General features: G+C 41.0%; 1 protein-coding gene across 1 annotated transcript in view; it reads right to left on the reverse strand.

The window, feature by feature from the left end:
* Positions 1 to 603: 603 nt before the first annotated feature.
* The window catches only part of LOC139277359 (acylamino-acid-releasing enzyme-like), a 90,962-nt gene continuing 79,391 nt past the window's right edge, over positions 604 to 12,174 (reverse strand). Inside the window, exons 19-22 of the mRNA XM_070895719.1 lie at positions 8,766 to 8,956; positions 7,842 to 7,944; positions 5,472 to 5,578; positions 604 to 2,626 (exon numbers count right to left, since the gene is read on the reverse strand). Of these exons, the coding sequence (XP_070751820.1) occupies positions 2,527 to 2,626; positions 5,472 to 5,578; positions 7,842 to 7,944; positions 8,766 to 8,956 (501 nt within the window). The 3' untranslated portion in view covers positions 604 to 2,526. The remainder of the gene's footprint in view (positions 2,627 to 5,471; positions 5,579 to 7,841; positions 7,945 to 8,765; positions 8,957 to 12,174) is intronic.

Here is a 12,174-nt window from a genome sequence, read left to right on the forward strand (position 1 = left end):
ATTCCACTCCGTGCAGACGGATTTCCTATATTTCTTGCTGTTGCGCACTCCAATTCCCCACCGTTGTCTTCTCTCAGGAGTGCTCCTGGCAGAACATTTTGACATTGGTGCAGACAAACGAGCCCAGTGAAAGGTTCTGCACCACTGGGGATCTGGGGTAACAAATGCGACATCGAACACCCGTCTGAGTCCGTTTACATCCTGGCTGCCTATCCATTCCTTGCCAGGATAAAACCATATTCCGCATCGATCTACAGTGCCAGAGGATGTAGGTCGTTTCATTGTTTAAAAGGACTTCTAAACATTTGGTTGCATTTCACTCAAACCATTGCTTATCTTGGTCATTCGATGTGCAGGGAAAGCAGGTCAGACAAACTCCGAGCAAAAGCTGTAAAGCACAAGTTCAGGATGCTAGGGAGGGTCTCTGCTACATGCTTCCCATGTTTTGACTTCTGGTACTTATCTGGGATGGCCACAGAATACAACCACACTGTGCTCACTAGAAGCCTTCCATTAGCGTACGGAAAACTGAAGAGAAAAACCTTGCAAGTCAGGCTGCACCATCACCAAGCTAAATTAACATTAAAACAACACAAACCACAATAAGTTTAACTTTTTATTCTGCAGTACTGAAATCTGTTATAGTGGTGAATTACATTTGCTTCACCAGAGGTTTAAATGTAAAAGACCATCTGCAACCACTAGTGATTTTTAAAAATTAACTTTTTAGATTTAAATATTCTTCTGCCAGTCTCAGCTGCAGTAATTCTTACCGACTTCCAATCACATCAGCACAATAAAACCAGGCTTTAAGTGCTGTAATCCTTGTTCTCGCATTCTGTTATCAAAGGAGTTGAGATAGGAAGCCCCCTCTCCACCCCCACTGTTAATTGCTGTGTTTTGTTTCACATGTGTTCTAAGATCTCCGCAGACATTTATTGGTAAGACTTTGGGATGTGTGAATTTTCTTCACTTCAGTTGTACAGGCTAATTCCAATGGTGTATTAGAATAATTATTTCATCATAGCTACTGGTGTACTTAGTGACAGCCAGAGGAATGAACAGTCAGTAGTGTACAGTGTGTAAAAACGTCCAGATTTATTGACAGCATTTACAAGGAGATCTATATAATCCTGATTTTAACAGTCATAGAGTCGTAGGAGTCACCAAGGCACACTTTTGCACCAAGGGAAGAGATTTTTCACCTGAATAGTTTTGTGTGGAGGGGGGGGGGGACTTGCAAAAAACCTTCATGAGTTATAAAGGGGTTATGTATCTGTCCCAGAAAGGCATTATCAATCCAGTAATACTTCACTTGACAAGAGTTAATTCTCAGATCAGTGGCTAGTCACATAATTCACATTCACAGAACTGCTCTAGAATAATGGATTGCTGGGAGGAATTACGTGGCTGTATTCCAATTCAGAGGTTTGAGTGACCTTATAAAAGCCAAGAGCAGAACTTGTGGTTTATGAGTGTCATCAGTATCCTGAGATTAAATTGTAAAAATGAAGTCCATCATTTACAATAATATGGAAACTTTTACATCATTAAGTAGATTGTTGTCTTACAACGCAAGTCAAGAATCTTTCATGCAGCAGTCAATGTATAAAGTGTAAGGTGGATCAAAATCTTTCTCCTACTCAGTACCAGTGACAAAAAAATAAGGCATTTTATTTCTGAGGTGCTGCGTTGGAACAGCAATGTATTAATGGAATTTGTGATGTCACCGTGAAGACTTACTGGACAGTAACATGCAGTCGATTTCAGAAGTCTGACAGAGAGAAAGAGGACAATGGGCGACTGTCAATGTGTGTACAAGATCTCAAGCTCTAAAGTCAAAGTGTAAGAGCACAGCATGAGCATATATTAGAGTATCAGAATCTCAAGATTGAATTGTCAGCTATCTTTATTATATATAGTTTATAGATTTTTTTTTTAAAAGAAGAATCTGGATCTTTCTTTTTACTATGTTACAGCAAGGAAATTGAAGTTCTTGCAGGAGGTGGTAGACTGCCACTAAATGATGCATTGAATAGTTACCCAAAACTACATGTCATAATGGAAATTGCAATGTGGCATCACAAATTCATTCTGGAAAATGACCAGGAAATAAATTATTCATTATATGAGGGTTATGTTATATAATAAAGCATATTGCAGAATGCTATTACTATCCGAAAAATGACTAGCCACATCTGAAATAACCATTTGCTGCCTACAGCAGAACTGACTGATGTACCAGCAAATCCTCTCTCTAAACAAAGGTGATGATTAATCAAATGACTTTTCATTGCTGAAACCCTGGTTGGTCTGAGCTGATTCAGTGTGAAACACATCTGCATACTGTGGCTGCATAGTGCTGCGGTAGAACGTACAAAACACGTCTCTGTGCTGCTTGAGGTAACCATCTGGGTTTTGGATCTTGATGACTGTTGATTTCTGCCATGCATCACATCATTGATGGCAATGGTAATTCATCTTGTACCATGTCACAATGACTGCCTCCTTGACAAAGAATCGGGATTAGAGGTATTTAACAAACCAGAGCGCGATATTCATGAATGCGTCGGCCTCTGCATCTACTTTGGACAGTGAGTGGTTGTTGTCGGGGTACCATAATAACCTGGAAAAATAAAATAGTTCTTTATTTCTTTCAATCTAAAAATATACAGTTGAGCATTTTTACCGACGCATTCACGATATAAACAGATAGTTAAAATGAAATCTAGTAACAGTAAATTAAGGACAAAATAATTACATATGGAGATAGAATGTATAGAAACAATATTCTTCTGTATCAGCCAGTAAAATAAATCCCAATATCACAGCTTGTCAAATCAAAGGACTGAAGTGAAACGAAGAAGCCAGCAGTAAAAGGAACTGAATACAACTTTTATTTATTTGAATAGTTACAAAAGCTTGGTTTCCTATGTTATACAAAACAACACAGCATCTGCACCATAGTACAAGCTAATAGCATATCTGACCATCAAGGTTTACAACATATCAACTCTTTGAAGAGTTACTGCCTTATAATAAACTACATCCCTCTCTCCAACTTCTGTCTGAGGCTGAACCAGACTGTTCGCAACCATGGTGTCATATTTGACTCTGAAATGAGCTTTCGACCACATATCCACAGCATAACTAAGACCGCCTATTTCCACCTCCGTAACATCGCCCGTCTCCACCTTTGCCTCAGCTCATCGGCTGCTGAAGCCCTCATCCATGCCTTTGTTACCTCTAGACTTGACTATTCCAACACACTCCTGGCTGGCCTCACACATTCTACCCTCCATAAACTAAGATGATCCAAAACTCTGCTGCCCGTGTCCTAACTCGTACCAAGTCTCGCTCACCCATCACCCCTGTGCTCGCTGCCCTACATTGGCTTCTGGTTAAGCAATGACGATTTCAACATTTTCATCCTTATTTTCAAATCCTTCCATGGCCTCGCCCCTCCCTATCTCTAGATGTCTGTGCTCCTCGAAGTCTGGCCTCTTGAGCATCCCTGATTAGAATTGCTCAACCATTGGTGGTCATGCCTTCTGTTGCCGAGGCCCCAAGCTCTGGAACTCTCTGCCTAAATCTCTCTGCCTCTTTACTTCTCTTTCCTCCTTCAAAACACTCCTTAAAACATATCTCTTTGACCCCGTGATAATTTCTACTTACGCGGCTCGGTGTCAAGTTTTATCTCATAATACTCCTGTGAAGCGCCTTGGGACGTTTCACTACGTTAAAGGTGCTATACAACTATAAGTAGTTGTTGTTGTTGTACAGACTGATCATTATCTCCATTATGGTAATTTAAATTTTTTTTTTTTTAAGGACTATAGGTGCAACGTCCCGAATCCGGAACTCCAAAAACTGGACGTTTTGCGCATGGCTGATGGAGTCGTCCGGAATTATCGTCCATAAACCGGACATTTTTGAAGCAAAACCCAAAAGCCAGCACAGATTCGGCCAAGGATTCTGGATTTCAGACAAGAAAATCAAGTCTGAAATCCGGAATCCTCGACCAAGTCCGTGCCAGATTTCGGATTTTGCCGGATTTCAGACCTCGCCGCTCAAAACCAGGCGCGGATTTGTTCGAAGATTCTGGATTTCAGACTATTTATTTTCTTGTCTGGAATCCGGAAAAACCCCAAAACTGGAACGGAGTCAATCCCGAGGATTCCGGAATTTGGACAATGTACCTATTCTACATTGTACATTCTACAAATTATTACAGGGTAAAATACCGTTACGCATAGATTTGAATAACTAAAAATGAAAGCTGAGCTGTGATAGATGAGGGATTCTTGATTGGTTTGGGGGCTTGGGTATGTGTGCTGCATATTATGTCTACATGAATGGACAATTGTGCAGTTACTGGCTCAGCGCGAATCCAGAACATACACTATTGTGTAGACTATACTATTCAACAATATACTGAAAAAAGTCCATTACTCTATGCCGAATCACAGAAAGTTGCTCTCTCACTACATTTATTACCAATTCACTCATGTCATGCTGGTATCCTCTGCTAAATGTTAAAAATCACAAAATATATGGAGATATCTGTTTGATAGAGAATCTGGGCCTAGCTAATCTCCCTGTTCCGTTGACATCCTTAAAGCATTCAATATTTGCTCTACCATCAGAATGATTCACTTGAATCAATATCAACAGCTTAAAATTGTATATCTAAAGTACACTGAGGTTCCTATTTATATGTATTTTCTGATTTATATGTATTTATATGTTCAGTCTAATCTGCACTTGTGTAAATCTCCCAATAAACAACCATTGTATGCTACAATTTTCAAACTATTTTCTTTTACTATATAGGCCCAACATAACCTCCCCATCACATAAAATTCTTCTTTTCACCCATATATTACAGAAACTGTATCCAAAACAAGTTTACTATACGTTAAAGGTATTGCTCTCCTCCTCCCTCAAAAAAAGTGGTGCTCCACCTTAGTTGCAATAAAATAAGGGCAATTTTCATTCAGATTAAATATTCTCCCCAAGAAAGACAGCAATAAAAAGACAATTCAAATTCTTTCCTCCCTGACAGGACCTACACGCACTTCTACTGGTTCAATAGTTGGCTTGCGGAGTCTTGCCAAGTTGGCCTGCGGAGTCTTGCCAAGTTGGCCACCTGGCCAGGTGTCTCACTCAAAAGGCATATGCGTCAAGCCCCTATTCCAACATGCTACAACTGAGAACATCATGATAAGTGTTCTTCCCTCTTCTGATGTTGATTTTGCCACGAGAACACAATTCATTACTGCTCGGGGCTCAAAGGAATGGGGCCTCAATTATCAGGGAATTTTCTCAGATGAGCTGGGATGGGGGTGTCATCAGTGCTAGAAAACTCTTGCTATCATGCCATCCTTTTTATCTGCCACTCTTCCACCTCTAACTAGGTTCAGTGAATAAAAATAAATTCATTTTCCTTTTCTTTTTAACTCGAAACATACCGTACAGGAACATCTCTGGCTTTCAGTGCTCGATAGAACTCGAGCCCTTGAGTGGGATGAACCCGTTTGTCTTTCTCGCCCAGCATGATCAACACTGGAGACTTTACCTGCAGGAAGCGAGGGAAACAGAGTTTAGAGCTTACCTCAACTGTTAATAATCGCTGGACCACCCAAGCCATCAACAGAAGACAATCACATCTCTTGAGAGTCTGTTGTGATACGCCTTGTTTAATATATACAGCGTCCTGGACCTTGGTGACGTCCAATCCAGTCGCCCTCTTCACAGCTGTCGCTCTCCAGCACGCATTGTACCTTAAAGTGGTATGCTCCTTTGAAGGTTCCGACCTGCTGATGGTCTTTGCAGGTTGGAACCGCCACACTGAATGTGCGGATTTCAAGGAGCGGCGAGGTTGGGGCGCAGAAGCGGCAAATGATCATGGTGCGACGTGATCGGGTCTCAGGAGAGGTATGAGTTCGGGGCCCAGGAGAGGCGAGGGCCCAGGGGCAGCACGGGCCAGCTCACACTGCGAAGTGTGCGCGCACTAGGTCCGTGCAGCAGAGCTGGTCTCCAGTCGTCTTGGTTAATCCTTGCCACTGGACCAAGACCTAGCTCTGTCAAGCCCATATGGTGGCTAGTGTGCAACGGCCATCACATATTAAAAAATCCACACACAGGCATCTTCCACCCTTCAAAATGTAGTTTGGGACCTGGAATATTAGGTTCTTCATTGAAACACCTTTGAACTCATCCCTTTTTGGCGTGGAAGCAAATCATCCTTGATACAAGGGACTGCCTATGAAGATGATAATATATACCCGCCACTTGTGATTTTGGAAAAATAACGGTTTAATCTTTTGTATCCAATTGGCAATCTGTGTATGCACGAGGTACAAAGATTATGATTCACTCTGTGCACAGAAACAGGCCTTCTATTCAGAGTTACTTCTTTCAGAAGGATAGGCACCAATGTTCACCTTAATGAGGTGAATAAACATCATGCATCGTTATGGAGTGCAAACAAGTAATAAATAAGTACTATTATTACTGCAACACATCTATGGGCACAAGTACTTTCGAGGGATTAGGAAATGTTATTAAGGTGGCCTTTAAAAAAAAACAAAACAAGAATTCGTTCGAAGAGCAGCAAATAAAGACTAAGTGGCTGAAATTTGTTCATGCCCCGTTTGGGGGCGGTAACCGAGGCTAGACGAGGCGGGACTTCCTGCGCCCGACGAAATTGGGGTTATTGCCCCAGAGAGGAAGTGGAGCGCAATGTCGGGGGCGGACTGGGATGGAAAGCACGCGAATTTAAAGGGGAGGGCACTCTGCGAGCTCTGCAGTGGGGTGAGAGACCACTACTATGCCACTGGAGAGCAGGGTGCTGTGGCCATAGGCCAGCACAGAGACGGAGTGCCGGGCTGCACCAGCGCGGCAGACTCCGCAAAATCGTCAGCAAAAGGCCCGACCGGTAATTCGGCAATTTCAAAAAATGGCGGCACACATCTCTCCTTTACTTTCTGCCTCATGAACGGAGTGCAGCCCGGTTCACGATCCGCCAGTCTGGTGCAAATATCGTCTTCGGCGGCCTCATGGGGCAATACCAAATTTCTGCTCCTTTGCAAAAATGGGTCGTTGCGCATACCGATGACGTCATCATCGCTGTTGCAGCGGCCCGGGGTGCTGTCGATTTGCGCCTCTGCTACTCTGCAATTTTGCAGGAGACGGTAGCAACCCCCGCCCCCGGTGAGAAATCATTTATGCCCCATTAACGTCCTGTGGGGGTGCTTACGGGAGGCGAAAACGGTCCGAATTTCTACCCCTAAATGTTACATTAAGAATTTCTAATTTAGGGGCTATTTGTCAAAAATGTAATGCAAAGGAGGGCAGAAGAGGAGAAGATGGGGACCTGGGTTTGTACCCAGCCCAGACTGATGGGATCAAAGCCTCCCCTCTGCAGGGTGCAATGATCAGTGTAATGATCCTCAGTGGTACAAGTTTAACCCATGTCTCCTAGCAACTAATGGACACAGGCCCACAACACAAAACTGCCCACGATTTATAAATCTCATTCAGCAGCTACAGGAGTTTCCAAAAAAGAAAAAAAAGAGCCACACTAGTGCATTGAAGGCACTATTCCAAATTGGTACATTTAACAGGTAGAAGCAGCTATACTCTCAACCTAGCCTATGGTGTCCTGACCTGAGAGTGCTTGAATACTGGTCATTCCCCAACACCAACACTGATATGCCACAAAAAATGTCAATGATTTTATCGGCTTCAATTTATAAATGTGTGGATATGTAATTTACAACTACGATCCAGTACATCAAACACATATGCTACAGAAAGAACAATTACAAACTGCTTACTTGAGAGGCATATGCAATTGGTGATTTGTTCAACATTGCTTCCAACAAAGGAGGAGTTGGAATCTGATCAGCTGTGTATTCAAAACCAGCCTCCACTGTACACCTAAAAAATATAAGATAGCTCCTGAGGTTTTGTACTGGGTCGACACATCTACATTTGAGTATAGTTTACTCATAATGCAAAGTTGCTGAATTTAAATAATCTGATCATTCAAATTTTGTTGCACTACATTTCCACAGTGCTGTATTATTTATGTCGTTTAATCCAACCAATTGAATAATTCCAATTTTTTTTTTTTTTTAAGCACAAAGTTGCCTTCAAATGATCAGCAGTAGAATAGTGTTGTCATGCACTCTAAAATGGAACCAGTGTATTTGAAGTCCACAGTGGACAACACATATTATCTCATGTACTATTCCATTATCTTTATTACTTAGGTATGTTACAGACAACAGAGAGGGTAGTTAACGCTCTCTGTTGCTTAGTTTTGTATGCTCTAACCAATTCTACTTCCTTAACAATAAATCATTAAATAAATTAAAGTACAAGATGAAAGAATAGATGACTTTAAAATGGGGTCTCTGCAGCCGGATCCAATTAACCCCCATCCCTTAACCTCGCATCAACTGAAGACTACATTTGGCCTCAAGTCCCCATGTGCAACACTTGTATATATTGCAAATGATATGTAAGCAAATCACATAGCAACTGCAGCAACATGTGTTAACCCAACGTAAAGTGCGGTGGAAATAAAAGCAATCAAACTTTAGTTTATAGGATCTTGTTATTAGCTCTGTGATTCTGTTTTAAATAATTAAAAATTCCTCCTTCAAAACGTTTTTAAAAAAACAAAATATATTAAGCTTTAGTTAAAGTTAACATGAAAAAGACATTCTCCTTCCCCCCTCAAAGTTAGTACTCACCAGTCTGGGATATCCGTTGTTCCGAGCATGGAAGCAATGTTAATGACAGGGTTTCTGGTCACACAGGCCTTGTAAAATTCAGGGTACTGTCCAACCAGGTGACCAGCAAGAAAACCTCCATGTGAGCCACCAATTATGAAGACCTTCGAAGTATCAGCAAGCCTTACCTTCAGCACATGTTCTACTGAAAACTGAAAGGAAAGTGAATGTTTAACTTTTGATTACACTAAATAACAGAAAACAATGCTCATGAACTATTCATTCGATTTTAATTTACTTTTTGTTATAACAGTAGGAAGGCTACATATTAAGGATATCAAACAAGAGGAGTCTTGCACAGAAATAGAATTATATCCATGACCACCTTCCCCAGACAGCTGAGGAAAAACAGATCAATTGCAGGACAAGGCCCAATTAATCCTGTGAGAATGCACACGACTGCTTTGGTTTACACATCCTTTCAGTCACCTTGACTCTGGGTTAAACAAAAACTGCTTTGCTTCTGGATGAAATTCCCCTGTTGTGCACCTCCTGTTAGAACCTCTAAGGGGTGCAAAACTGTTTTTACCCCGGGGGGGTGGGGGGCGCATTACTGGCTCCCGCTAAATTCCGCAGGAGTTAGCGGAGGCGCAAATGTGTATCACAACATGTACACTCCGCCCCACCCGAAACCATGTGATCTCCTGGGAGAGGCCAAGTTGGGAAAGAAAATCTGGGAAATTCCTCTCCGACTCTGGCCATGAATTCCCTGCAGTACCTCCCTTCTGAAAGAGTTGACCTCCGCCCCAGCCAGAAACAAATCCAGCTTTCGCTTAAAGGAATTCAGCAAGTCCGCGCCCACCACATGAGATGGCTGCCTGTTCCAGATGTCTACTATTATCTGGGAAAAAAGCCACCTCCTGACATCTAACCTAGATCTAGCCTTATACAACTTAAATTTGTGACCCCTGGTCCTGCCTAAGTTATCAGAGAAATATCAGAACATATTCCTATGGTATTCCACTGGCTACAGTTCCCGCCGCCACCCGTGCACCCCCCCTCCCCGCCATAGCAGTTTCCCCATATCATATTCCACAAGGCTGAATTTTCTCTATTGTTCTCCTGTGAGGATTTTGGTTGACCACCTTTTAAAATCAAAGTAAACATCATCTACTTAATTACCTTAATCAACCAATTTAGTTACTTGCTCAAAACATTCCAGTACATTTGTAAGGAATGATGTCATTTGAAAATCATGCTCACTATGATACTTGTTCTCGATCGATGTGCATTTGCAGCATCCCATAGAATGCCCCCAAACATTTTATCCCACTATGGGTGTTAGGCTAAACTGGTCTATAATTACCAGCTTTGTGCCTTATCCTTTTTTTGAATATTCTGTTCACATTTATTATTCTCTGGTCCTAATTATAGAGGTCTGAAAAATATTAACTAAAGCATCACTAGTTTCCTCCTTGAATTCCTTGCGAATTCTAGGATACATCCCATCTGATCCTCTTCTATTATGGATAAATCAACTCCATTTACTACAACTGCAATTTTTCTAGTCCTTCATTCTGAAGACTGACAAAAGAATTATTACAGATCAGGAAGGTCATTTGGTCCATCTTTGCTCATCCATCCAAAAAGAGTGGACAATCCCACCATAGGAATATCCAATTGGTTCGTAAATGATTTTGGGTTCCTCAACTCCACTATTCTATCGAGGAGTCCATTATAAGTACTGCTCATTCTGTGTGAAGAACAACTTTAGGATATTAGTCCTAAACTTGTCTTTTACTAATTTCCACTTGCGTCTCCTTGACATACTCTTGCAATTTAGTGTGAAGTCATTTTCCAGATTTATTTTTTCTATACTGTTTACTATCTTATATTCTTCAAAAGGTTCACCTCTCAGATGCATATTTTCAAGGCAAAAAAAACAGTTTTTCCCACTTTCTTCACAAATTAGACTTCTAACAATAGAAATCAGGTTTGTGATTTTCCTCTGCACTGCCTTCAGTTTCTCTGTTGAGTCTCAAGTGATCAGAACTGGACACAATGCTCTAGGTGCTATCTGACCTCAGCACTATATGGTTTGAGCATGATTTCCTTTGATTTGCACCTAACTTTGGCTATAAAGTTGAACATTCTATGAGCTTTGTTGATTGCTGCTCTGCAGTGATTGGACATATTGCTCTGAATGTCTAATAGTGGCAATTCTTCATCCATGAACCTAGACAGAGAGCATTAACGGCTATTCGACTGCGGTCTATAACAGCTAAGCCTGTCCTTGTTCTCATCTGATGCCAACACACATATTCCAGCAGTAGTCGCTGGATAGTAATCAGAAGTGAGAACTATCGCTGATTCGTACTTCTTTAACCAAGGGGCGGTGAGATAAATTATAATGCCCCATCTCTGCCCTAGCTAAGATAAACTGAATTAGATTAGACCAGGAATCAAACTCGGGACGTTCTGGTCTCTGCAATACAGACACATTATAACTTTTGTTTGCTTTTCTGAAGCCGAAGTATGGGTGTAATTCAGCATTGCAATGTTTGCCAAGTTCACACATTATGAATGCATCAAACACAGTACGAAGACATTAACAAAATTTGATAAGATTTGATTCTTGATTAGATAGAAAAATGTTATTCACTAGAACATTTTAAATTATACATGCTCAAGCGTTGTTCTTACTGATCAAGAAATAGACTTTAAAGAAAAGATAAATTTGTATGTTTATACTTTTGAAAAATTAATTACAAGAATTGCTTTGCTGATGAATTATATTATGCAATTTCTTGCTGAGAATGATTGAATATTTTCGTGATTTCAAATACAATTTATGGCTCATTTAACCTTGTGGGAAGCTCATTTCATTTTTACTTTATCCATATAATTAAAAAGTTCCATTTCAAAAATTGAAAGCAATATTTAAAAATCACACACGTTATGAGTATGCAATGTCTGAATTATTGTAGTGCAGCAAATAAGGAATGGACAACCCATTAAGAGTTTTCTTAGGCAATGAAAATTGTACACGGTACAACTTTCTACCTCCTGAACACATGAGGACTTTCTAGTGAAAGCATTCCTACGTGGAGCTTTTAAAGAACAGAACTGTGTTGTCTTGTTTTTATTACCAGTACCAACATTAGAGCAGCTGATAAGGAGTGCGAGAGTAGGAGACGGAGGCCCAGAGACCAGCCCAACCAGTTGCAGACAAAGATAGAGGGGTGCGAAATCGAGAGGTGACGTCACAGCCAAGCTGGTAAGTGGTTGGCTGTTCGACTGGTAAGTATAACTCTCTTTTAGACTGACTTTTAGATTGGTTTAATTGGCAGCGAACTACTAAGTAGCTGTTTGGTGTTCAAGTAAATTTTAGTAAGTAAATTAATTTAAGGGTTAAGTCATGGCAGGAGAG

Source organism: Pristiophorus japonicus, chromosome 12 (assembly GCF_044704955.1).
Source record: "Pristiophorus japonicus isolate sPriJap1 chromosome 12, sPriJap1.hap1, whole genome shotgun sequence".
Taxonomy (NCBI): domain Eukaryota; kingdom Metazoa; phylum Chordata; class Chondrichthyes; family Pristiophoridae; genus Pristiophorus; species Pristiophorus japonicus.